The sequence below is a fragment of the Suillus bovinus genome, assembly GCF_016758785.1.
Source record: "Suillus bovinus strain UH-Sbo-P2 chromosome Unknown EDB93scaffold_26, whole genome shotgun sequence".
Lineage (NCBI taxonomy): Eukaryota > Fungi > Basidiomycota > Agaricomycetes > Boletales > Suillaceae > Suillus > Suillus bovinus.
Window position 1 is genome coordinate 174,879 of NW_024542082.1, and position 22,112 is coordinate 196,990.

The 22,112-nt window shown below is 46.2% G+C and overlaps 9 protein-coding genes across 9 annotated transcripts; 4 read left to right on the forward strand and 5 right to left on the reverse strand.

Annotated features, from left to right (window-relative positions):
* Window positions 1-2,246: 2,246 nt before the first annotated feature.
* On the forward strand, window positions 2,247-3,015 carry EDB93DRAFT_1145053 (uncharacterized protein). The gene is made up of 3 exons (XM_041449458.1): window positions 2,247-2,443; window positions 2,496-2,589; window positions 2,647-3,015. The coding sequence occupies exons 1-3, from the start codon at window positions 2,315-2,317 to the stop codon at window positions 2,883-2,885; spliced, it is 462 nt and encodes a 153-aa protein (XP_041307870.1). The 5' UTR covers window positions 2,247-2,314; the 3' UTR covers window positions 2,886-3,015.
* Window positions 3,016-3,869: 854 nt separating this feature from the next.
* Window positions 3,870-4,877, reverse strand: EDB93DRAFT_1103850 (uncharacterized protein; the record flags this gene model as incomplete). Its single annotated transcript, XM_041447351.1, has 5 exons — window positions 3,870-4,099; window positions 4,152-4,239; window positions 4,290-4,426; window positions 4,485-4,613; window positions 4,664-4,877. The coding sequence occupies 5 exons, from the start codon at window positions 4,875-4,877 to the stop codon at window positions 3,870-3,872; spliced, it is 798 nt and encodes a 265-aa protein (XP_041307871.1).
* Window positions 4,878-6,149: 1,272 nt separating this feature from the next.
* EDB93DRAFT_1103851 (uncharacterized protein) lies at window positions 6,150-7,116 on the forward strand (the record flags this gene model as incomplete). Its single annotated transcript, XM_041447352.1, has 8 exons — window positions 6,150-6,240; window positions 6,281-6,418; window positions 6,474-6,539; window positions 6,595-6,660; window positions 6,716-6,781; window positions 6,837-6,902; window positions 6,958-7,023; window positions 7,079-7,116. The coding sequence occupies 8 exons, from the start codon at window positions 6,150-6,152 to the stop codon at window positions 7,114-7,116; spliced, it is 597 nt and encodes a 198-aa protein (XP_041307872.1).
* Window positions 7,117-7,865: 749 nt separating this feature from the next.
* Window positions 7,866-8,997, reverse strand: EDB93DRAFT_1250262 (uncharacterized protein; the record flags this gene model as incomplete). Its single annotated transcript, XM_041452989.1, has 6 exons — window positions 7,866-8,095; window positions 8,148-8,235; window positions 8,286-8,422; window positions 8,481-8,609; window positions 8,660-8,896; window positions 8,964-8,997. The coding sequence occupies 6 exons, from the start codon at window positions 8,995-8,997 to the stop codon at window positions 7,866-7,868; spliced, it is 855 nt and encodes a 284-aa protein (XP_041307873.1).
* Window positions 8,998-10,382: 1,385 nt separating this feature from the next.
* On the forward strand, window positions 10,383-11,575 carry EDB93DRAFT_1226238 (uncharacterized protein). Its single transcript, XM_041451217.1, has 5 exons — window positions 10,383-10,551; window positions 10,600-10,725; window positions 10,783-10,919; window positions 10,972-11,065; window positions 11,116-11,575. Exons 1-5 carry the CDS (start codon window positions 10,503-10,505, stop codon window positions 11,361-11,363), a joined length of 654 nt encoding a protein of 217 aa, XP_041307874.1. The 5' UTR covers window positions 10,383-10,502; the 3' UTR covers window positions 11,364-11,575.
* Window positions 11,576-13,942: 2,367 nt separating this feature from the next.
* On the forward strand, window positions 13,943-14,323 carry EDB93DRAFT_1250264 (uncharacterized protein; the record flags this gene model as incomplete). Its single annotated transcript, XM_041452990.1, has 3 exons — window positions 13,943-14,033; window positions 14,095-14,214; window positions 14,271-14,323. 3 exons carry the CDS (start codon window positions 13,943-13,945, stop codon window positions 14,321-14,323), a joined length of 264 nt encoding a protein of 87 aa, XP_041307875.1.
* Window positions 14,324-15,383: 1,060 nt separating this feature from the next.
* EDB93DRAFT_1103854 (DNA polymerase family B-domain-containing protein) lies at window positions 15,384-18,122 on the reverse strand (the record flags this gene model as incomplete). Its single annotated transcript, XM_041447353.1, has 14 exons — window positions 15,384-15,491; window positions 15,521-15,655; window positions 15,709-15,860; window positions 15,916-16,177; window positions 16,279-16,316; window positions 16,462-16,584; window positions 16,665-16,900; window positions 16,978-17,104; window positions 17,161-17,251; window positions 17,515-17,586; window positions 17,614-17,748; window positions 17,796-17,821; window positions 17,882-17,951; window positions 18,006-18,122. The coding sequence occupies 14 exons, from the start codon at window positions 18,120-18,122 to the stop codon at window positions 15,384-15,386; spliced, it is 1,692 nt and encodes a 563-aa protein (XP_041307876.1).
* A 313-nt stretch (window positions 18,123-18,435) lies between these two features.
* Window positions 18,436-19,663, reverse strand: EDB93DRAFT_381829 (eukaryotic phosphomannomutase). Its single transcript, XM_041456228.1, has 8 exons — window positions 19,545-19,663; window positions 19,372-19,492; window positions 19,154-19,322; window positions 19,038-19,100; window positions 18,948-18,984; window positions 18,877-18,900; window positions 18,709-18,816; window positions 18,436-18,651 (listed from the first exon to the last, which is right to left on the reverse strand). The coding sequence occupies exons 1-8, from the start codon at window positions 19,626-19,628 to the stop codon at window positions 18,547-18,549; spliced, it is 711 nt and encodes a 236-aa protein (XP_041307877.1). The 5' UTR covers window positions 19,629-19,663; the 3' UTR covers window positions 18,436-18,546.
* Window positions 19,664-20,234: 571 nt separating this feature from the next.
* EDB93DRAFT_1145096 (uncharacterized protein) lies at window positions 20,235-20,808 on the reverse strand (the record flags this gene model as incomplete). The annotated part of the gene is given in 4 exon segments (XM_041449459.1): window positions 20,235-20,452; window positions 20,463-20,596; window positions 20,662-20,670; window positions 20,681-20,808. Coding segments are annotated over 2 exon segments (212 nt in total), but the record flags the coding sequence as incomplete, so codon positions are not given.
* Between the last annotated feature and the right edge of the window lie 1,304 nt (window positions 20,809-22,112).

A 22,112-nucleotide genomic window follows, 5' to 3' on the forward strand; every position in this document is an offset into this window, starting at 1 on the left:
AGGAATACCATGGGAGGAGAGCAAATATTGGTACCTTGAAAGAACTGCCGCATTATGAGTGAGCAGGATGTAGATCGAATCTAAAACGTCTGAAAGGTCTGTATATCTAGGCCAGAGGACAAGAATGATGTAATAGAAATATTTCCAGACACTTGCTCCTGGATCATCTCGTCTCTCAAGGCCACTAGACCCAACGGTTGCTACTGATCAGTAATTAGTGTGCGCTATCGCCTGCTCACCTCCTCAGTGATCATTGTGGTCTTGATAACTTCTCATTCAATGATGGTTCTTGAGTAGATCACGATGTGATGGATGGAATACGACCTTAGACATTTTGCAAAGCTGGATGGGAATCCTATCCGATGCCATTACTAGTAAGTATCCCGATGTAGTCTTCCGCGCGAAGGGTTGTCACTTGCAATTGGGTTGACGTTGGTTTATGCAAGCGATACAATATTTGTCGTATCAACACGCGGAATCATTAATCAATTCATCTCGACAACTAGGTCGACTATTATACATTTAGTATTGCTGTATAATCTTTGACACTTCATCGGGATTAAGCACCGTTCTGCGTGAGGGCGATATCGAGGCCTTCTTTATATCCACAATTACTGGTATATCGCATCTGGTCAGCTCGACGTGAACATAGGTTCCCTTGGGTAGAAATCAAACTAGACGTGAAATGCTTCTGTGACTACATCTACTAACATGAGGAGAAATAGAGAGATTACATCATAAATGCGATCAAGGGAGGGAAGGCAGGTCCAAGTTATCGTCCAAGCGGGCTATCTTCGATTTAGGGATAAGAACACGATGCTTGTCAACCCAATCTAAGACCTTCTCAAAGTTTCTACATTGGTGAAAAGCGTTGAAATTAGCGAATGGAACTCCTCTTCCCTCCACCCAATCATAAGTTATCATGGCCACATCGCCATTACATGTGGCGAACTGCCTGAGTATGTCAAGGCAGTGGTCTAAGGCGCGACATAAGCAGGTTGTGGACAGAGCAAGAAACAATATACCCACCGAGATGGATACGAAATTTTTCAGGGGATTCGTGCACGTCCCCATGATGATAGTGTTTGTCACCCCAACTGGCTCTGCGAAGCATGTTCTGTAAGACATTGAGTAAAGATCGACTAGCCTCTGCGTCTTATAACTGACTAAGCAATGAGTTGATGAATGACTTCTACAGTCGCCTCTCGTCCACGCAACTTGGGGGTCGAATGCTTGGTATGGTCACTGAGGTTAGTGGATATCAAAATATCAAAATAACATACCATTGCCCACACAGATAAAGTTTCCCTCGCATCCACATACTAGACAGTACCAGTCTTGAAATGCCTCGCAAGACTGGCGTGAGGTTGAGGGAGTCTAGCAATGCCTTGCGAGACGAGTAGGCACATCTTGCACATTGTCGAACGAATTGATTCACGCCTCGGAAGGCATCACGAGGCCGTGGGATATGATCCGGACCTTGCCGGCCCTCGCCAGATTTGGGCGCTTTTGCTGATGGTACTAGTACGGCCGAGTCACTTTCCACACTATCTGATACTCTTATTGCTGGCACTCACTGGCAGGAGCCACATGTGTAGAGGTATCTCTGGTTGTGAAATGCCAGACCCTGGACCGTGCCGCCCGTGCGTGTGATCTCAGCTTCATCCGCATCCATACAATGCACGCTACGTACGAGATGACCAAAGTCAGCGATTAATCTTAACAAGTGCAGCGTATTTTCAATACACTCATCACAAACATAAAGGCTAGGATCAGACCCAAATACAACTCTGTCAACTCTTCCCCCTCGCATTCAGTAATAAAACGGGGTTACTTTACCCAAAGATCATGATCAAATATTTTTCACAGTACTCTGCTATTGATACTGTCGACGGCGACGAGAAACTATCTGGTGGTGTAGAATGGTTCGGTGCAGAATCTCGTCCCAAGCCGCATGTCCCTTGCTTGTGGTTGTCCCATGGCGCACTCATTTGCATATTGACTCTGTTTTTCACGCTATGGATGCGTACGCCTTCAACTCAGCTGCGCTACGACATACCTAGCATATACTGTGAGTGGACAGACCGAATCGAACAGTATAGCTGTTGATCCATCACAGCTCCAGCAAGTGCTGTTGTCGAGCCCGTAATTTTAAGGTTCAACGGATCCCTCGAGTTTCCTTCTATATATCGTGGCCCCCCTTCCCCAGAAATTGATGCCGCTTGGAATAGGATATCTCGTGATGGTGCGTCGTTGGTCTTGTTATACTAATTTTAATTGTCCACCTTCGTGAAACCCAGTGGAACCAACTCGAATGACCCGTGAGGAGATGCTCAAAGCAGGCACAACCGAGACGGAATTGCGTTCGAAAGTCAGGTATCCAGACAAAATTGGTGGCGGATACATGGCCTCTATGGAAGCCGCCCACCAATTGCATTGTGTTGTAAGCCATACTACACCGACAATATGTTCATCCTTGGCTCACACTTGTGGAGAACTTGCTTCGCAAAGCCTCTTGGTACGATTATTACCAGTCCATCGGAGATGTTGCGTTCCAAAACTCACCAGACGTAATCCGTCTGCATTTCGGTGAATATTATTTCTGCCTCATGGCATTATTACTTATGGTATCCCGTTACGGTCCAGATCACTGCATCGACATGGTAAGGCAGAACATTATGTGCAATGCAGACGTGACGATGATCACATGGTACTGGGTGGAGGGACACACGGTCCCTTACCCTAATTTCAACACCCGTCATCGATGCAGGAACTTTGAGAAAATTATGGATTGGTCTTACAAACACGGCATTCACATCGACAAATCTGAGGTTACTCGCTTCCCAGATACGGTTGACCTCCCAAAACCACATCGTGATGCATGAGGCCTTGAGGAATGACATATGTAAGCTGGGCTTACACATCAACGTCGACGTCATCACGGATATGATTGGGCACCGCGGGTTGTTTGGACGGACTCCTATTTATATTGATCTCGTACCGCATGTATAGAGCATCCTCATTCCAATCTCATACGTTTCTACTCGTTACTCCTGTCCGAACTCGAACTTAGTGTTTCTACCCTTGGGTAGTTTCCAACATACTGCTTGCGTGCTTGCTCATTGTACTTGTTCAGGAATACCGTTGGAGGAGAGTAAATATTGGTACACCTTGAAAGAACTGTCGCATTATGAGTGAGCAGGATGTAGATTGAATCCAGAACGTCTGAAAGGTCTGCATATCTAGGCCAGAGGACAAGAATGATGTAATAGAAATATTTCCCAGACACTTGCTCCTGGATCATCTCGTCTCTCAAGGCCACTAAACCTAACGGTTGCTACTGATCAGTAATTAGTGTGCGCTATCGTCTGCTCACCTCCTCGGTGATCATTGTGGTTTTGATAAATTCTCATCCAATGGTGGTTCTCGTGATGGATGGAATACGGCCTTAGACATTTTGCAAAGCTGGATGGGAATCCTATCCGATGCCATTCCTAGTAAGTATCCCGATGTAGTCTTCTGCGCGAAGGGTTGTCACTTGGGTTGACGTTGGTTTAAGTATGCAAGTGATACAATATTTGTCGTATCAACACGCGGAATCATTGATCAATTCGTCTCGACAACTCGATCGACTATTATACATTTAGTATTGCTGCTATAATCTTTGACACTTCATCGGGATTAAGCACCGTTCTGCGTGAGGGCGATATCGAGGCCTTCTTTATATCCACGATTACTGGTATATCGCATCTGCTCAGCTCGACGTGAACATAGGTTCCCTTGGGTAGAAATCAAACTAGACGTGAAATGCTTCTGTGACTACATCTACTAACATGAGGAGAAATAGAGAGATTACATCATAAATGCGATCAAGGGAGGGAAGGCAGGTTCACGTTATCGTCCAAGCGGGCTATCTCCGATTTAGGGATAGGAACACGATGCTCGTCAACCCAATCTAAGACCTTCTCAAAGTTTCTACATTGGTGAAAAGCGTTGAAATTAGCGAATGGAACTCCTCTTCCCTCCACCCAATCATAAGTTATCATGGCCACATCGCCATTACATGTGGCGAACTGCCTGAGTATGTCAAGGCAGTGGTCTAAGGCGCGATATAAGCAGGTTATGGGAAAGGCAAGAAATAATATACCTACCGATATGGATGCGAAATTTTTCACCGGTTTCGTGCACGTCCCCATGATAATAGTGTTTGTCACCCCAACTGGCTCTGCGAAGCATGTTCTGTAGGACATTGAGTAAAGATCGACCAGCCTCTGCGTCTTATAACTGACTAAGCAATGGAGCTGATGAATGACTTCTACAGTCGCCATGTAACCTCCGCCGTATTCGTCCGGATACCTAGCCATGGCAGGATGAGGTTTCTCCCCTGTTCTGAGCAGTTGCTCAAGGGTCATACTGAACGGACGCGCTGGGAGATATCATATAGTCAGTAAATTTCTATCATTAAGTGGAGCATATGGCACAACCTTCAAAAGATAATTCATCCCAAATGGCGTCGAGCTCTGGGGATGGGCTGCCACGATATATGGAGGTAGCATCAACACTTCCGTTGAATTTCACGATGCCGATAGATTCAACTGCCTCATTTGCTGGAGCTGTGATAGGCAAGTAAGGTCTTGTGCAGCGACTCTAATTATGCACGTACAAAATAGAACTACGTCATCTATGGAAGGCGCGCGTGCCCATAGTGTAGTGAACACCAAAGTTATGGACAGTAGCACACCATGGCTGAGCCATGACCACCGGTGAAAGAAGCGAGATTTCGGTAGAAAACCAGTCGCCAGACCACCGGCAAGGAGCTTGGCACTGTCATCGTCGACCTCATCGAGAGGATAAGGAGAATAGTATTCTTTGCGCATGAGTTGCGAACGAAAACCTAAATCTGTAGTTGATAGTAGGTCGAGTAAGTCAGACAGCTCGGACGTTTAAGCACCTGCTTACTTTTATTTATTTATCCCAGCGCTTGGGAGATCTCAGGCGGATTGAGTTGGCATAGAGGATCTGGCCCGGGTGCAAGCTTTCGGATCATCCCAGTTGAGAGAGAAAAAGGGAGTATGTTGTCGAATCTCCCAGCAGCTCTAGAAGCCACGTTTCATGGTTAATCATTACCCCTCCCCTCAAATTGCATTCTAGTCTAGCTTGAGTCGTGGAAAGGTTGTGGAAAGGAGCGCTTTTTTGAATTATAGTTCGGTTGAGTTTGCGGCATGTTGGCTTCGAGAATCCATGGGGACCCCACATTCTCGTGTTGTGGTCCTCGAATTTGCTGGCTATATCCTCGCTGTCTGCGTCCACGAGACTTAAGTGAGGACAATTAGATGTGTGCTGACACGACCTTGCACTGTCCTTGGATGGACCATTTATCCAGTAACGTGGCACGGTTGCATCCGTAAAACGCCCGGTTCCTTAATAATAATATTCAATATTAATGAAAATTTGCGTAAATGGTTGACAATTGTTTATTATCGTTTAGTCACTAGGTCGGCAACATTTAGTACCTTGAAGATTCTTCATTTTGTTGGTGGTCAAGAATTCGAGTCGTGTCACAATGGCTCCTGGCATGGGGTGCAGAGCGGAAACAATGATGACGGACAGTGTGACTCAGTAAGTGCGCCAGGTGTTTTGTTCGCTCAACACATCCGGAGTCTGAGTCAAATGTATGGCTGATGTGGTGCTCCCAGGAATCTCAAACATCATTCACTGACATGCCGCCATTCCAACTTTCCTGCTCGGAGACCCGTCGAAAATATGTCATGTCCAGTAGTAGTGCTCTGACAAGGTCATCGACTAAACTTCACTCGACGAGTGCAAGAGATGCTGGCAATCATGACATCTTTTTGCTCTATGCACAACCCAGTTGTAACGTGTCAGATTGCCACGCAACTCACCATAGGTGTATCCTCATTTCCGTCTATCGTCACTGGGTCTCGGTCTCATCATTCATGCGAGACATTGCATACTGTATTATGGCAGTGCTGCTCTCGACAATTTCTGGCCAAGGTTCACCGGCCACGATCTGGATATGTGTGCGAACATAGTTTGTTGAGGAGGATAAAATCAAGAAGACTTTCGAAAATGTGTAACAAGCCCTCTCGGATTTTCAGTGCGAACAATCACCCCTCTTATACCTAACCATGAAACTTTCTGTGCTCCTGAGCGCACTTACACCTTTCATCATTCTTGCTGTAGCGTCACCCACGCCGGGAGCCATCTCGAAACGTTCCTGTGGGTATTCATGATCATCAGCAGTATCATATTCACTCAGATGCCACAACGCACTACTCAGTTGAGCGAGACAAGCTTGACACGAACTTGCGACGTGATGTCCCCGAAGTGATCAAGAAGCGCAAGGAACTTGAGGCGCACATCTCTTACAACGACGACGACGCTCCAGGCACTGCAGGTAGGGTACAACTTATCTGCCATTTATTCATTTACCCATCATGCCGTCTGCACAGCTAAGAAGCGCAAGGAACTCGAGTCGCACATCTCTTACAACGACGACGACGCTCCAGGCACTGCAGGTAGGGTACAACTTATCTGCCTTTTATTCATTTACCCATCATGCCGTCTGCACAGCTAAGAAGCGCAAGGAACTCGAGTCGCACATCTCTTACAACGATGACGACGCTCCAGGCACTGCAGGTAGGGTACAACTTATCTGCCATTTATTTATTTACCCATCATGTCGTCTGCACAGCTAAGAAGCGCAAGGAACTCGAGTCGCACATCTCTTACAACGACGACGACGCTCCAGGCACTGCAGGTAGGGTACAACTTATCTGCCATTTATTCATTTACCCATCATGCCGTCTGCACAGCTAAGAAGCGCAAGGAACTTGAGTCGCACATCTCTTACAATGACGACGACGCTCCAGGCACTGCAGGTAGGGTACAACTTATCTGCCATTTATTCATTTACCCATCATGCCGTCTGCACAGCTAAGAAGCGCAAGGAACTTGAGTCGCACATCTCTTACAACGACGACGACGCTCCAGGCACTGCAGGTGAGGTATAACTTATCTGTCATTTATTTATTCACTCATCGTGCCGTCTGCACAGCAAAGAAACGCAAGGAACTTGAGTCGCACATCTCTTAAGACGATTGATACAACAGATAGCGTAGCATGATCCTAGCTGAGATGGTTATGTGACAGGAGGAATTAAGAGTATCAATAGGCGAGAAATGTTAGTTGATCTAGTCCACTCTAGCCAGAACAAGAAAATTATTCCTTCTTGATTAAAGAGTTGATCACATTAGACGCTTAACAGAGAATAAAGACAAGGAGGGAAAGAGAGAAGGTACAGTGCGGGACAATACTGTTCTACCCTATGATGCTTCAAAGTGAACTTAAAAATTTGCGCGATACACTATACTACCGAATGCACAATACACTTTGTTTTGATCCTTAAAGACATCTTCTGTCGCTACTTTTAGTAATCTGGGCGGCCAGAGTCTTCGAAGCTGGGCTTGACAATCAAGTATTTTGCGAGAACGTCAGCTGTGCAAGCGATGAGTTTTCGCTCGTGATTGAAGGTACTTCGGGTTTTCATAACTGATGCGCCGCCGTCCCCACGATCAGGTTCACTCGTTACTTCGTGACTAGATTATTGGGCTCTACTATATGTCCCATTGGTCACGACGTTCTTTTCCTTGACGATTGCTACTAACTTATTAACCGTTCTGCATGAGTGCGATGTGGAGGCCCTGTTCAAAATCACTGAGTGGTATATCGACCCCACCGTGAAGATAGATACCCTGGGGTAGAAATCAAACTGAATATTGAACGCTGCCGTGGCTACATCTGCTATCATAGGGAGAAGATACTTCAATACATCACGAATGCGATCAAGGGAGGGAAGGCAGGTCCACGTAACCGTCCAAGCGGACCATCTTCTCTGCAGGCATAGCAACACGATGCTCATTGACCCAATCTACAACCTTCTCAAAGTTTCTACATTGGCGATGAACGTTGAAATCACCCAATGGAGTTGTTCTTCCCTCCACCCAATCATAAGTTATCATGTTCACATCACCACTACACGTGACGAACTGCCTGAGTATGTCGAGGCAGTGGTCTGAGGCGCGATATAAGCAGGTTATGGGAAAAGCAAGAAACAAGATACCTACCGATATGGATGCGAAATTTTTCACCGGTTTCGTGCACGTCCCCATGATGATAGTGTTTGTTACCCCAGCTGGCTCTGCGAAGCATGTCCTATAGGAAATTGAGCAAAGATCGACCAGCCTCTGCGTTTTATGACTGACTAAGCAATGGAGCTGATGAATGACTTCTACAGTCGCCATGTAACCTCCGCCGTATTCGTCCGGATACCTAGCCATGGCAGGATGAGGTTTCTCCCCTGTTCTGAGCAGTTGCTCAAGGGTCATACGGACCGGACGCGCTGGGAGATATCATATATTCAGTAAATTTCTATGGTTAAGTGGAGCATATGGCACAACCATCAAATGATAATTTATCCCAAATGGCGTCGAGCTCTGGGGATGGGCTGCCACGATATATGGAGGTAGCATCAACACTTCCGTTGAATTTCACGATGCCGATAGATTCAACTGCCTCATTTGCTGGAGCTGTGATAGGCAAGTAAGGTCTTGTGCAGCGACTCTAATTATGCACGTACAAAATAGAACTACGTCATCTATGGAAGGCGCGCGTGCCCATAGTGTAGTGAACACCAAAGTTATGGACAGTAGCACACCATGGCTGAGCCATGACCACCGGTGAAAGAAGCGAGATTTCGGTAGAAAACCAGTCGCCAGACCACCGGCAAGGAGCTTGGCACTGTCATCGTCGACCTCATCGAGAGGATAAGGAGAATAGTATCCCTTGCGCATGAGTTGTGAAAAAAAATCCGAATCTGTAGTTAATTAGATCGAGTGAGTCAGAAAGACAGGGCGCTTGAGTGCCTGCGAAGGAATGCTTACTTTTATTTATTCCTGGAGGCGCTTGAGTTGGCATCAGGATCAGTGTAATCTTTCAGGGATCATCCCAGTGGGAGAGAAAAAGGGAGTATGTTATCGAATCTCCCACCGGATCTCGAAGCCATGTTTCATGATGAATCATCATCCCCTTCCTCGGATTGCATTTCAGGCTTTCAGCATTGGAATTTTAGATTTGGGGAAGAAGCACTTTTGAGATTCCTAAGGTACAATCAGTGTGTGATGGACTCGTTGAATAGCAAGTCTAATCACCTTGAAAATTGGGTACGCCAACACTCAGAGACAGGCCTTGGAGGCTTGGATTGTGCAGACATTCGAAAAACGTCCTTGAACGGGGACGGTGGCGAGACGTCATGCTGGCATCCAAGACAGGAAGGTCGCGCCAGACAACGCACACCTGGTTTTGCCTTTTTCCTCGAAGTTCAACCAAACCCCTTTTGAGCTTTTCTATTGCTTATTCCTGTCCGCGACACATCACTACGGAAACAGTTTTTAGATTGCCTGTTCTTCTCGACTTCTCTCCACGACACGTCACCACGGAAACTTTACACGCATTCATGTGCTGGAATAGATACGAGTGAGGGGAAAACTCAGTCGGATGACGGGGTTGGCGGCGATAGACCATAGTCTGGAAGAAGATCTCTTGATGGGCCTTCAGCGAGCAGCTCGATATCATTTCAGGAAAATTCGTGATTCCTGTGATAGCCCGAGTATCAAATTCAATTCAACGATTATGGAATAATATTTAACACGCTTAACATGCTCGAACGAACTGTTCATCATTCTTTCGCATCGGCTTGCACACCTGTCTCAGTTGGAAACGATGGGAAAATTCGTTTCGAACACGGTGGGGGAAGAAGCTAGGTGAGCTAGCCTTGTGCCTCTCGGCTCCCTAGAAAACAGGTACTAATATTGTCTAGTGTTGCATAAGCTATGTAATGACAAGTTGATGACGATACCCCTCAGGGTGTATATCGTTTCGAATAGTTGCCATGTAGGGAGTATGGAGCCACTTTTAAATCGAAAGGCCGTGTCTGTACCTAACAGATGCGTTAGACGTGTCAACGCCATCTGGTACTCTTGCTGCCGCGAGCAGCCACCTCTGTAAAGACATGACTGGTTGTAAAATGCCAGGCCAGGCTCCGGGCCGTGTGCGTGATTCATGTATCATGATTCATCCACATTTCATACAATGCACGCTATGTATGAAATGACCAAAGTCAGAAACTGATTATGACAGTCACAGCGTATTTTCGATAACCCCCATCCCACACCAATTTAAAGGCTGGGCTTAGGCACAGACCCTAGCTCCCGCCTCTTCTCCCTAGTATTCAGTGATCAATGAAGTTACTTTACCCAAAGGTCATGATCAAATATTTTTCACAGTACTCTCCTATTGATACTGTCGACGACGACGAGAAATTATCTGGTGGTGCAGAACTTCGTCCCAAGTCGCATACCTTTCGCCTGTGGTTGTCCCATGGCGTACTTATTTGCACATCGATTCTGTCTCTCACGCTATGGATGCGTACGCCTTCGACTCAGCTGATCAACGACATTCCTAGTATATACTGTGAGCGGACAGTCCACATTGAACAGCATAGTTGTTGATCCATCACAGCTCCAGCAAATGTTGCTGTCGAGCCCGTGACTCTAAGGTTGAAGGCATCCCTTAATGTTTCTTCTATCTATCGTGGCACCCCTTCCCCAGAAATCGATGCCGCTTGGGATAGGATATCTCGTAATAGTACGTCATTGGTCTCGTTATACCAGTTATCCATTGACCATCTCCCGTGAATCTCAGTAACTCGAATGACCCGTGAAGAGATGCTCAAAGCAGGCACAACCGAGACGGAATTGCGTTCGAAAGTCAGGTATCCGGACGAGATTGGTGGAGGGTACATGACCTCTATAGATGGCCTCCATCAAGCGCATTGTGTGGTAAGCTATACTACACCGACAATGTGTTCATTCTCGGCTTACACTTATGGAGAACATACTTCGCAAATCTACCTGGTCGGAATATTATCATTCCATTGGAGATAGCACATTCAAAAGCGCCCCAGCAACCCTCCGTATGCATCTTGGTGAGTATTGTTTCTGCCTCAAGGCATTAATACTTATTGTTACGGTTCAGATCACTGCATCGAAATGTTAAGGCAGAGCATCATGTGCAATTCTGATGTGGGGATAATTACATGGTACTGGGTGGAGGGATACAGTGTCCCTTCCCCTAACTTCAACACCCTTCATCGATGCAGGAACTTCGAGAAAATCGTGGATTGGTCTGCCGAACACGCTATTCATATCGATGAATCCGATGTTCCTCGCTTCCCAGATACGGTTGACCTCCCCAGACCTCAGTCGCTCGAGCATTTGTTTTGATGCACGAGGAATGCCATACTGCTTGCGTGCTTGCTCATTGTACTTGTTCAAGAATACCATGGGAGGATAGCAAATATTGGTACCTTAAAAGAACTATCACATTATGAGTTTATGACACGAGTAGGATGTAGATTGAATCCGGAACGTCAGATAGGTTTGCATATCTCAGAGGACAAGAATGATGCAATGGAAGTGCTTCCCAGAGTCCCAGACACTTGTTCCTCAGGCTGGATCATCTGTTTCCAACGCCGCTGACCCAATGATTGTCGCTGATCAGTCATTGGTGTGCGCTATCACCTGATGATGGTTCTCGTGTAGTCATGATTTGATAGATGGAATATGGCCTTGAACATTTTGCAAAGCTGGATAGGAACCCGCCTGTGTAAGTTACAGTATCACCACCATTCACAAAGAAAACGATCACCCCTCGTTTGTATAATTTGGGAACACTTACTCTACTGCTTGAGCATGAGCAGGGCACCTGCAATCGCGGCGGGCTGAACGGTACGCTACAGAAAAGTAGATGTTTTGATGTAGCCTCTCCCGCGAAGTCACTTCCGTTGTGTGACATATGCAAGTGATGCAGTCAGTTCGCCTTGGACTGAGGTCCAATAGTGATTTCTAAAGTATCTTCTGTGTTCTTTTATCTTTTCTGGTCAGAGAAGAGATATCAGATTGATTGATAGACAAGTGAAATCTAATCAATCTGATCTACGAGCAGATAAAGTGCGAGATGCATGTAAGTAATTGAGCAAAGCCTCGACAGGGTTTCCAGCCAGAACCAACACTCCGAATCTCGGATGTTAAAATGAGCTGCGAGGGCGGGCGGACCCCAGCAGCTCACTCAAGATTGCAGTGAACTCTGTGGATTCGGGAGTGATGCGTCGAGCAAAAATGATGTTATTATCTTCAAGTTGATCTGTAGCTTGATTCGTTAATCTGCAATTTATTTTTATTTTTCTGTGGTTTCCAGCGTTGCGAGACGTATGCTGCCGAGGGTGTGGTGGGCGGGAGCGTGACTATCGTCGAGTACGGAGAGTTTGCAACTTGGCAAGTAGTAGTACAAAGCAAAGAGGATGTGCCAAAAAGGACGTCTTCGTTCCTCGGACTCGCTTGGAACATAACTTCGTATAAAAATTGATGGTCATTTGGGTGAGGTTTCTAGTCTGAGATTGGCAGTCCAAAGAGGTAGCGAAAAATGTATTTGATGAGTATCTACAGCAGGTAGAAGTGTCAGCTGTAGTCAGAATGAGCAGTGACCACCAGATTAGGCACGATAAGCAACGGTGAGGCTGGCATGCTGCCAGAACGGTTGCGGCCCGTGAAATCGTGGCCGACAGTAGGACTGCAAAGCCAAAGGGGAGTTAGGACCGGGGGCGAAGCCGGAGGCATCAAAATCTCGCGGAGAACGGCACGCATGGCATCAGCCACGGAGTGATTTCCAATTGGTGTCATCCGCGCTCCACAGGACCCCCCTTCCATGCCCATGCTCCACTTCATGAGGTCACTTTGCTGACGTGTTCCGTGTGCACTCCGCTCCAGGACATTTGTTTCTGAGGGTCACACTGTAAGGCCTCTCTTGTTACAACTCACGGCATGTCATGGTGTCGCGGACACTCAAAACGCATCGGAGTCGATACTCACTTGACAACTGCCACATACGCCACGGCGTTCAATGGCTCGCAACTAGGTCTGACACTCCAACGCAACGTGGCTGACCTTCGCACGGATGGATTGACGCATGGTCAACTGTACACAGCGCTGTCGAGAGTCCGTAATCGACGTTCGAACATTGTGGTCACCAACGAATGAAGAAAAAGAGCCGGCAAATGTAAAGTTTAAAAGTTATTTCTTCGTCACTGCTGTGAAATAGATGTCGACATTATGTAAGATTCAGCAATGATTACGGTGAAGGAATTCTTATTCTCGGTTCGCTTGACCGTCATCTGAGTCTGCAGTACGACAATCACATAACTTGTGCAGATCCCAAGCAGATCCTGCCATTCTCAAACCCATGTCTGTGATGCCCTCGGGAATTTTAAACTTCACTCACTAGCTTGTCGCCATTCCAAGTGTCCTGCTATGTCCAGTAGCGTTTCGACAAGGTTGCCGTCACGGTGAAGACTTGAGTACCTAACCTGTGGCCATCACGATTCATCCTTCCATTGTATATTGTCAGAACTAGGTTGCACCTGGTGACTCCAAGAGGTGCTAGCAATCATGACAGCGTGTTTGAACTTTCATAGTTTCATCCATTCATAACCCGGTTACGACGTGGCGGCTCCTCACACACTACCAAAGTTTCCGCAGCGGACTCATTTGTATCAGTCACTGGGCAATTGCCACGCAACTCATCACGGCTGTTTTTCGGTCACTGGGTCTTTGGTCTTATGTCAGATATCGCATGCAGTTTTGTAGCGGAACTACAACTTGAAATTTTCTACAACTCCTGGCTGAGGTCCGCGGGATACGATCCGGACATGTGTGCAATCATCGTTTGTGGAAGAAGCTGAAATCGAACGAACCTGCGAGAATGTATAAAAGGCCCATTCGGATTATCACCGCTCTTATCTCGAAATATGCAGCTTTCTATACTTCTGGGCGCGCTTGTATCTTTTGCCATCCTTGCTGCAGCATCACTCACGCCAAGAGCCATCTCAAAACGTGCCTGTGAGTATTCATGATCATCAGTAGTATCGTATTCACGTAGATGCCGCAATGCACCATTCAGTCGAAGGAGAGACACTTGGCACAGACTTTCAACGCGATCTCCAAGAAGAAAGCAAGAAGCGTGAGGAGCTCAAGACTGACTTCATAATATATGCTTGGTACGACGGCCCAGGCAGTGGAGGTGGGGTATGACTTATCTGCCATTTCCTCATTTACGCATCGTACCTTTTCCAACAGAGAAGAAGCGCAAGGAACTCGAGACGGGTATTAATTATGACGAAGTCGACTAGGACAACAAACGGTGTAGCATAAACCTAACTGACATGGCTATGGATCCGACGCAACGAGGGAAAGTGAGAGTATCTATAAAATACACCAATATGGGGGAAATTGTGGCGAGTTGATCTAGTCTGTCCTAGCCAGACCATATAGAAGATCATATCTGCTCAACGGAGAATAAAAGTCAAGGAGGGAAAGGGGACGTAGAGGTATGGTGCAGGACTGTTATACCCTGGATTGAGATTCAACGGTCGACAAGAAACGCCCTCCCTCCATTCGGAGTTTTGAAACAAACTGCGTATCAATGAAGTCACTTCAGTCACCCTCTCAAGGTGCCTCTTAGGTACATATATTCTGCCTTAAAATCTGACCCAAGAGGTATAATCTTAGATGGTACCATATTCCCATGCAATACAGGTTGTAACTTAGGCCATTTCAATACTTTCCCTGAGACCGGTGCAGAACCTGACCATGGATATCAGGACTTATATCAGACCCGTCGCAAACCTGCGTCACGTTGCCGCATGCGCTCTGCAAACTCTATATGCGCTTGCTTCGCAGCATAGTTTGCAGACATTAGAGAACCAGTCAGTTCTCATTCAAAACTCACACACCTGCTTTAGCTAGAGCCTTTGTAATCACCAGTTTGGACATACCAGACCTTGTTCTGCAGAAGATCTGATATGATGCGCTTGTAGACCTGGGATGGTTGAGCTAGCAACCAAAAAACAAAAAGTGTGTACTTACTCCTCAGCTCGACGTCGCGATCGAAGGCAAGTCTCGATGACCGTCGATACTAGCTGACAGTTGTCTCTCCGGACCGTCTAGATCCCATAATTCAGTGAACCCACGGTAAATTACTAAAGACAAAACAAACTTCGATCCCCTTTGAGTCCAGCGTATCGCTTCTTGCTGATGAGAAGATACGGGTAATACACTTTCTCGAACTCAAGCTTGATAGGTCTGACAAATTTTGTTCGTCACAAAATCTGCCGCCTCCGCTCCTGCAGAAGATTGTAATTCGCATGCAAGTTAGGTTTCTGATTGGTACTAACCAAGAGCCATGACCTTTTACAGCTCTGCAGGCCCGAACTTGACCATGACAGAGTCGGTTTCACCATAAATTACTTCTGCATTATAAGCGTGTCCATTATTGATGGAGAACTCTGCTTCGACTTCCTACAAAGGGTTATTGATCAGGTGTTCACTGGCGGACTACGACTTGCCTGCTTAGTCTTCTCGATCATCTGACGCCCATATGCTGTCACACTGGAGGAGATAGGAAGGCAGGGCAATTTTCCAATCGTCGCACCAGTGAATTCATAAACAGAATTGACACTGATCTGCAATTCAGTGAGATCAGATAGGATCGCTGTACTAGTTGAATCCACAGCACCTTCAAAGCAAGTTGATGACCATCCAGAATTGCACGTTGGGATGGATCGGCCTCCTTCTTGAGATCTGCCTTCGTAAGCTCACAAGCAGACATCAAATCTTCCAAGACAGTAGGTAATAGACCCTTTCGTTTTGCCGTGGTGGCGAAGAAATCTAACCAGAAGTATTAGCCGATTGATCTGAAAACCGCATACCCAACAGCTCATACCATTATTGGAAGTTCGGATATCGTCTACGTCCCTGACAAGCTGCAAGCGATCAATGATACTTTTTTCGAGGAGCGTCGTATAACACAGATTATGTACCATCATGATAGACGGATACAAAGAGCTGAAATCAAGAGTCGCAATCGGTGTATCATAGTAGCCCTTCTTCGGCTTGACGACAGTGGCACCTTCATACTGCTCATTCGAGTTCAAGCCCTTCAATACAGGAATGACCTTTCCCCCTTCGTTGGCCTTGCTAAATAGCTAGGAAAGCACTTTAATGGACTGGCTACGAGAAAGAAGGTAGTTAGTAGTTAAAAGGAACGCCCATGACACGTGCCATCTCAGTGTAGTTGACGAAGCACATGAGCTTGTCCATCAGCCGCTGAGGGAGATATGCATACTGTAGCAATTATAAGCATGACAAAGATGACATAACAATGACTCGATCATCTTCGAACAGTAGACGGCCAACCGACATCTGGACTTCGGAGTACCATTCTGCAACTGTCTGATAACGGAGTGATGCACATCCTCCTTTTGCTCACCAAGCAATTGTGCACAGAGAGAGTTCAGGGTATAACTAAGTAGCTCGTGTTCACATTGCATGGATTGCAAGACGTTGAGTTGTAGTCGACCTTCTAGCTCTGGAATCGTGCTGTCCATACGCCCTCGAAGAGAAATGTGTTTTCTTCGCTTGAGTTTTGGAACCTTTAAGACAAGATAAGTCACACGAAACAAACATGCGTACCTTTCATGCGACCAAGAAAAGGTAACTTATTTGCCTTGAGATGCTTCGCTCGATCCATGAGATATGGAAAATCGAAGTTTGCAATGTTGTCCCCGATGACAAGATTCAGGTCAACCCCTTCAACGAAGTCTCGCCAGGCCTGCAACATTTCGGCCTCGTCGTCAAACGTCACTTGTGAGCCGACAATGTGGGAACATTTATTAAGGCGAGTGAACAGCTTGGTCTTGCCTTGAAATCTAACGATGAGCGAATACATAGAAAAAACTTTAGACCCCATACCTTGCCTCGTCACCATGTTAGCGATCTGGATGACTGTATCAATCTGTGCCTCGGGGGAAATGCCCTTCCGTCCAGCACACTCAATATCGAAACTCGGTATACGAAGAGGTGCAAACTTTTGCTAGTTTTCTTCCGGTGGGTGCGAGGTGAAGGTGTCTCACCTGGTGCAAAATGTCATCAGATATTCACACACGCCACAAAACGTAGTAAAAATTACCTGACTTTAAGCTCGATTTGGATTTCTTGTCTTTGTCAGACACGGGTTTGTATTGACCAGCAGGAATCTCGATCCAGTTCATGCCTACAACCTGCAGAAGTGTCATTTCAGTGTTCCTGCAACACGCGTTTCCATACCTTGGTATCGATCATGAAACGCAGGGTGTACGCAATGTTACTCTCGAACGTTGAACAAGGTTGTCCGGTGGGGAAAAGGTCTCGAAACCCACACTCGTCCCTCTCAAACAATCGTATTGGTCAAAGAACAATAAGTACGTGCGTAAAGTGTTGATGCAGGACAAAAAAACTTATCTCAAATTTTCGGTTCGGATATTGTAATTTTCATGAAAAGGACCCAGTCGTCTCCACGATAGCCCCAAAGGCTGACAATCTCTATTTGCTTCACGAAGTTGCCTTGAGCTTGTTTCTGTAGGCAAGTTCAGCCATGATATACCTTGTACGTATCCATGATGCATACGTTTAACTGGTCTGCAAATGCGTCAATATCTGACTCATCAAAGCCGCGAGGGACGGCGACATAGAAGTAAGGGAAAAAACCAGTGACATATACGAGTACGCTATGTCCATCCTGCAAGGTAATTTGAGAGTGTGAAAGCGCAAGTACAAAGAAGGTACCTCGGTCACCCCAAAGAACCTCAGACCTCAGCAGCTGTTCAAACTATCAACAATCAAAGTTCTGAAGAATTATCCACACTACATACCGACACCGTCATGTGCTCTGTCCTGACTCAGTTGTTCTAATACGTCTGGAAAGAACGAATCTTGCATTTTCTAGGAGTTTGTCGGGCCGAGTTTGCGCCTTTTCGCGGCAGGTTCGGAGCTTACATCCGGCTTGGTGCTGTTAAACATATATCTGAGTAAGGACGTCTGTGACGCGCTCTGATCCTTCCGCGTGCGCGCCATTAGCTGATTTTGCCATCTAGAATTTGTCGGGCCAACCATCGTCGTGTCTCAGTAGATGAGACGAACAGTACAGACAACGGCGTGCCACAAACGGTAAATAGATGGAAGATGGTCTGACTAAGTACTAATGGACGAGACGCGTTTTGCATAGGAACGCGTATGGTCGTATTTGTTCGCTTATGTACGCAATTCGTCACATGATAGTAGCCCGGTGTTGCGACCGAACTAAAGTACATGTCCATACTGTAAGGCTATGTGAAAAAAATAAAGAAATCTGTCGAGCCTACATTGCCAGAGAGAAGCCGGAGCAAAACACGGTTTGAGCAATTGACAAGCGTTGCAGGAGGGAAGTTCGTGGCATGTTCATGTTTCTATAAGCTAACTCTCAGAAGACCCAATCCATAACATGGCCCATCAGGGAAATGTACAACTTCATGTTACTTTCGAACTTAAATTGAGCACTTTATGACAAGAAGAGCTCTTTGCAGATTCTCATCGTATCCGCAGGACTCTTGACAGTGTGCCCGACAGTGCGGGGATCGCTGAAGATCTCGTAATCATTACCACCCTTTGCAAAAATTGTCAATAAAACGAAAATTCACCTAATATGAAGCTCGACTCTTACCTTGCTCGTCTTGTCCCCGAAAAAGTGGATTTCTTCGAAGTTGTCTTTCTCGACATGTCTAAGGCAGTAAGTCTTGTCCCATCCGTGCGGAAAGACATCAAATGATATCTGGCCACCGATAGAGAACGTTAGATTCAGTCGATTGAATTTCTCCTGGAGGATTTTCACAAAGTCTGCCCTAACATGGTGTACCTGCCGAAAATCAGTTGATCGGTGAGTAATATGATGAACGATACTACCTTGTCGTAAGCCTCGAAATCATGACGTTCCTGGACGCTGTGGAGCCAAGGGATGTAAACGCAAGTCCGGGGGCATTCAAGTAAACCCACCTTGCGTTTCGGCCGATAGGGCTAACGTTAATCATGCCATTGCGAAACTCGACGAACGTCCCACTGCAATTTGCAAGTGAATCGGTTGATCGACCTCAAGGATAACAGAGATTTACCGTTTGATTGGGATATTCACGTCAGCGATGTAATGCAATATGAAGTTCACCAGCTCCTGATAGTCCTTTTCGCCTACCGTTTTGATGAAAGACTGCGACTCCAGCTGTTTTCCGAGTCGATACGCGGTAAGGCCATTTTCAGCGAAGCCAAAGTCGAACTCATCCAGAACTGCGAATGCGTATGAGTATCTTACGGCCAACGAGGACGACGTTCGTACTATTGATATCGCCAATACTAAGCTGTTCAGATATCTTGACAAGATCAGACCCGCCAACAAAGCCTATAGCGACCTGCTTTCTGAGGTCGCGCAAGAGCTGAATTATTTCTGGAGATGTCCTCTGTCGGGAGATCTCGACATCAAGCGTGCTAGTCGTCGGGAAGCTAGATTACCTGACGTGCGGGCGATAACGTCCCATCGACATCGAATAGCACGAGCTTCTTGACCGGCCGTTCAGCGAAATCTACAGACACCATGATGGTACGGTTGTAAACCTATTTTTGTAGCCAATCATTCTTGTACTGAATTCGGTCATCTCCGAAGAGTATGTTATTTGAGGCCGGAGATGGGCCGTGGGAACGTCACGTGATATGTGATGGATTCGGATGTCTGAATGTATAACGTTAGGGGTTCCTGGACATTTTAGTACAGGGATCGAAATTGTCCGTCGTCTATATTACTATTACACGGATTATGGACATTTTGAATAATACTGGAGCATATATACCATGGTCCAAATTTACAATACAGCGATGAGGCAGATGGCCAGGTAAAATAAGCACACCAGCAAGATGTGTGTCCCAGCCTTGGATGTGGCTTCTCATTGATAACGGAAGTGCGAGGAGCGCCTAGCGATTGTTCCAGCCTTCTTAATCGTGTGCAATACTCTGCCAAGGACATAAATGAAAATAAAAAAATTGCATGCAAAATATCTTTCAATTAAAGGACAATGAGAGATGTCAGGTAGTACAGAACAGAACAGACTGGAGTCATCAATTATGATGAATGGTGTCGGATGATCATACTCAGATTAATTAGAGTGTCACAGTGCATGCAACAGAATGAAGGAGTTGGAAAATACTATGACAGGTGTTTATTCCCGTAGTATGCAATATTCATTCCTGATCGTGATCCATAATATATAACAAGTACGCATATGCAAAGCTCCAGGCTCCATCATCCAATGTCCATCCAATAAAATACAACGACCGTATCTAAGAACATACACCAAGCCACATGATAAGTATGTCTAGCGTGCAATAAGGGTGATCTGATAAAATATATAAAACATGCGCCAAGCCATAACGAGGGGAGGAAAACACAGTGAAAGAGGAACTATTCGATGCAAAAGGAATGTCGATGATATTGGCCAAATATATATGTGAGTGAATGAAACAAGTGTTGTAGTTGTAAAGTGAGACAAAGTTTGTGAAGAACTGAAATACTAGAACATGGCAACAAGAAATAAGCATTAGCCGTAGCGACAAATACAGGCCAAGGGGGACTTACAGTCATATTTCTGGACTATGACTATGCCACATCACGGGCAGGAACAATATACCCATAGACCAACTTTTTCGGGTCTTGGAGACTGAACTTGTGACGACCCTTCTTAGTGTGGGCCTTGCTCTCAAGGAGCGGTTCACATTTGTCCTGATGCTGTTCCAAAGAATTGGACCTTGACCACCGCTTGCAGCAATAGCGGCATTCATAGGATGTAGTATAATGGACACCTTCGATGTGACGGCCCAAATTAAGGATCGTGTTATGGTTCCCTACCCTCCACTTCACTTTGTCACAGTGTCACCTTTCACACTGACACCTTTCACCCTTCATACCTTCACCTTTCACATATGCACCTTTCACATCTTCATGTATCACAGAACATTCCATCACATTCCACGACCTTCCATTGTACGACTTCTCTATGATTATTCCTATTGGACATTTACATTGTAGCTCCGCTTCAATACTCGTATATAAGACCTGTAGATACATCATGTATTCTCTAACTTGACCTTACAAGTTATCTGGTTAGTGTTTAGCAATCTAGTACCTTGTGTATTGGGTTGGATCGTAACAAAAGGTCAAGTTAATACCTCGCTTGGATGTCTCTCTAGACTAGTTTACTGAGGAGTGGACGAACATGAATTCCATGTGTCCCCTGGGGTCGGGATTGGCCACCCTGGGGGCGCACAAGACTATATGGCCAGGGCCATCTTGATACACGACAATGAATGACTTGGGACAAAACCCATTGACAAATGACTTCTCAATAGGCCTGGGGTGCCTTAAGAAACCTACGGTCATCATTGACCGGTCCCGGCTTTGGCCACCGACAGGCAGACAAAACCGCCTTGAACAAATGACGAACCCATCCCGTACGACATAGTAGAATTTATAGTTAGTAGTCCTAGACCCCTGCACTTGCGGCTACCAGTCTATGGAGGGCAGACACATTTGGTGTTCAACCCACAACCTCAGTGCTGGCCCAAGACCCTGCCTGCTGAGCTCTACGATACACTACTTTAGACTTCTTTAGATAGAACTATGATAGTTAAGGATCCCTAGGAAGAGGTAGATCCGACTTATGTTGGGGACCCCTAGGAAGGATCAGCCATGTGGAGAAGAGGTAGATCTGACTATGTCAGGGACCCTCCCAGATTTCATGATAAGATAAGTGTTACAAGAACATCTAGACGCTTGGGCCCCTACCATTTTTCTCCTCATCCTCCTCGTATCAGCCCTCGCATCATACCCTTACCCCGACCTCACCCTTGTTATCCTTGTCATCCTCACATTCCCTTTCGCCCTCTACCTATCGCTTCAGCAGAGCCAGTACATCTGGCCGGATCCTTTCGCTGACAAAGCATACCCATGCTCCATTCCACCACCTGACTGATCCTGTGGACAGTCCCATTACCCTTACCGTCCGGACAGTAACCTATGATATGATGCAC

Excerpts from the sequence above, each read along its gene's own strand:
- EDB93DRAFT_1145053 (XM_041449458.1), top strand. The coding sequence starts at position 2,315 with ATGACCCGTGAGGAGATGCTCAAAGCAGGCACAACCGAGACGGAATTG. Across the intron at positions 2,444-2,495 it reads CCCACCAATTGCATTGTGTT|AACTTGCTTCGCAAAGCCTC; the intron begins GTAAGCCATACT and ends ACACTTGTGGAG. Across the intron at positions 2,590-2,646 it reads CGTAATCCGTCTGCATTTCG|ATCACTGCATCGACATGGTA; the intron begins GTGAATATTATT and ends GTTACGGTCCAG.
- EDB93DRAFT_1226238 (XM_041451217.1), top strand. The coding sequence starts at position 10,503 with ATGCGTACGCCTTCGACTCAGCTGATCAACGACATTCCTAGTATATAC. Across the intron at positions 10,552-10,599 it reads CGACATTCCTAGTATATACT|CTCCAGCAAATGTTGCTGTC; the intron begins GTGAGCGGACAG and ends GATCCATCACAG. Across the intron at positions 10,726-10,782 it reads GGATAGGATATCTCGTAATA|TAACTCGAATGACCCGTGAA; the intron begins GTACGTCATTGG and ends CGTGAATCTCAG.
- EDB93DRAFT_381829 (XM_041456228.1), bottom strand. The coding sequence starts at position 19,628 with ATGGTGTCTGTAGATTTCGCTGAACGGCCGGTCAAGAAGCTCGTGCTA. Across the intron at positions 19,493-19,544 it reads CGTTATCGCCCGCACGTCAG|AGGACATCTCCAGAAATAAT; the intron begins GTAATCTAGCTT and ends ATCTCCCGACAG. Across the intron at positions 18,652-18,708 it reads TCGGGGACAAGACGAGCAAG|GGTGGTAATGATTACGAGAT; the intron begins GTAAGAGTCGAG and ends ATTTTTGCAAAG.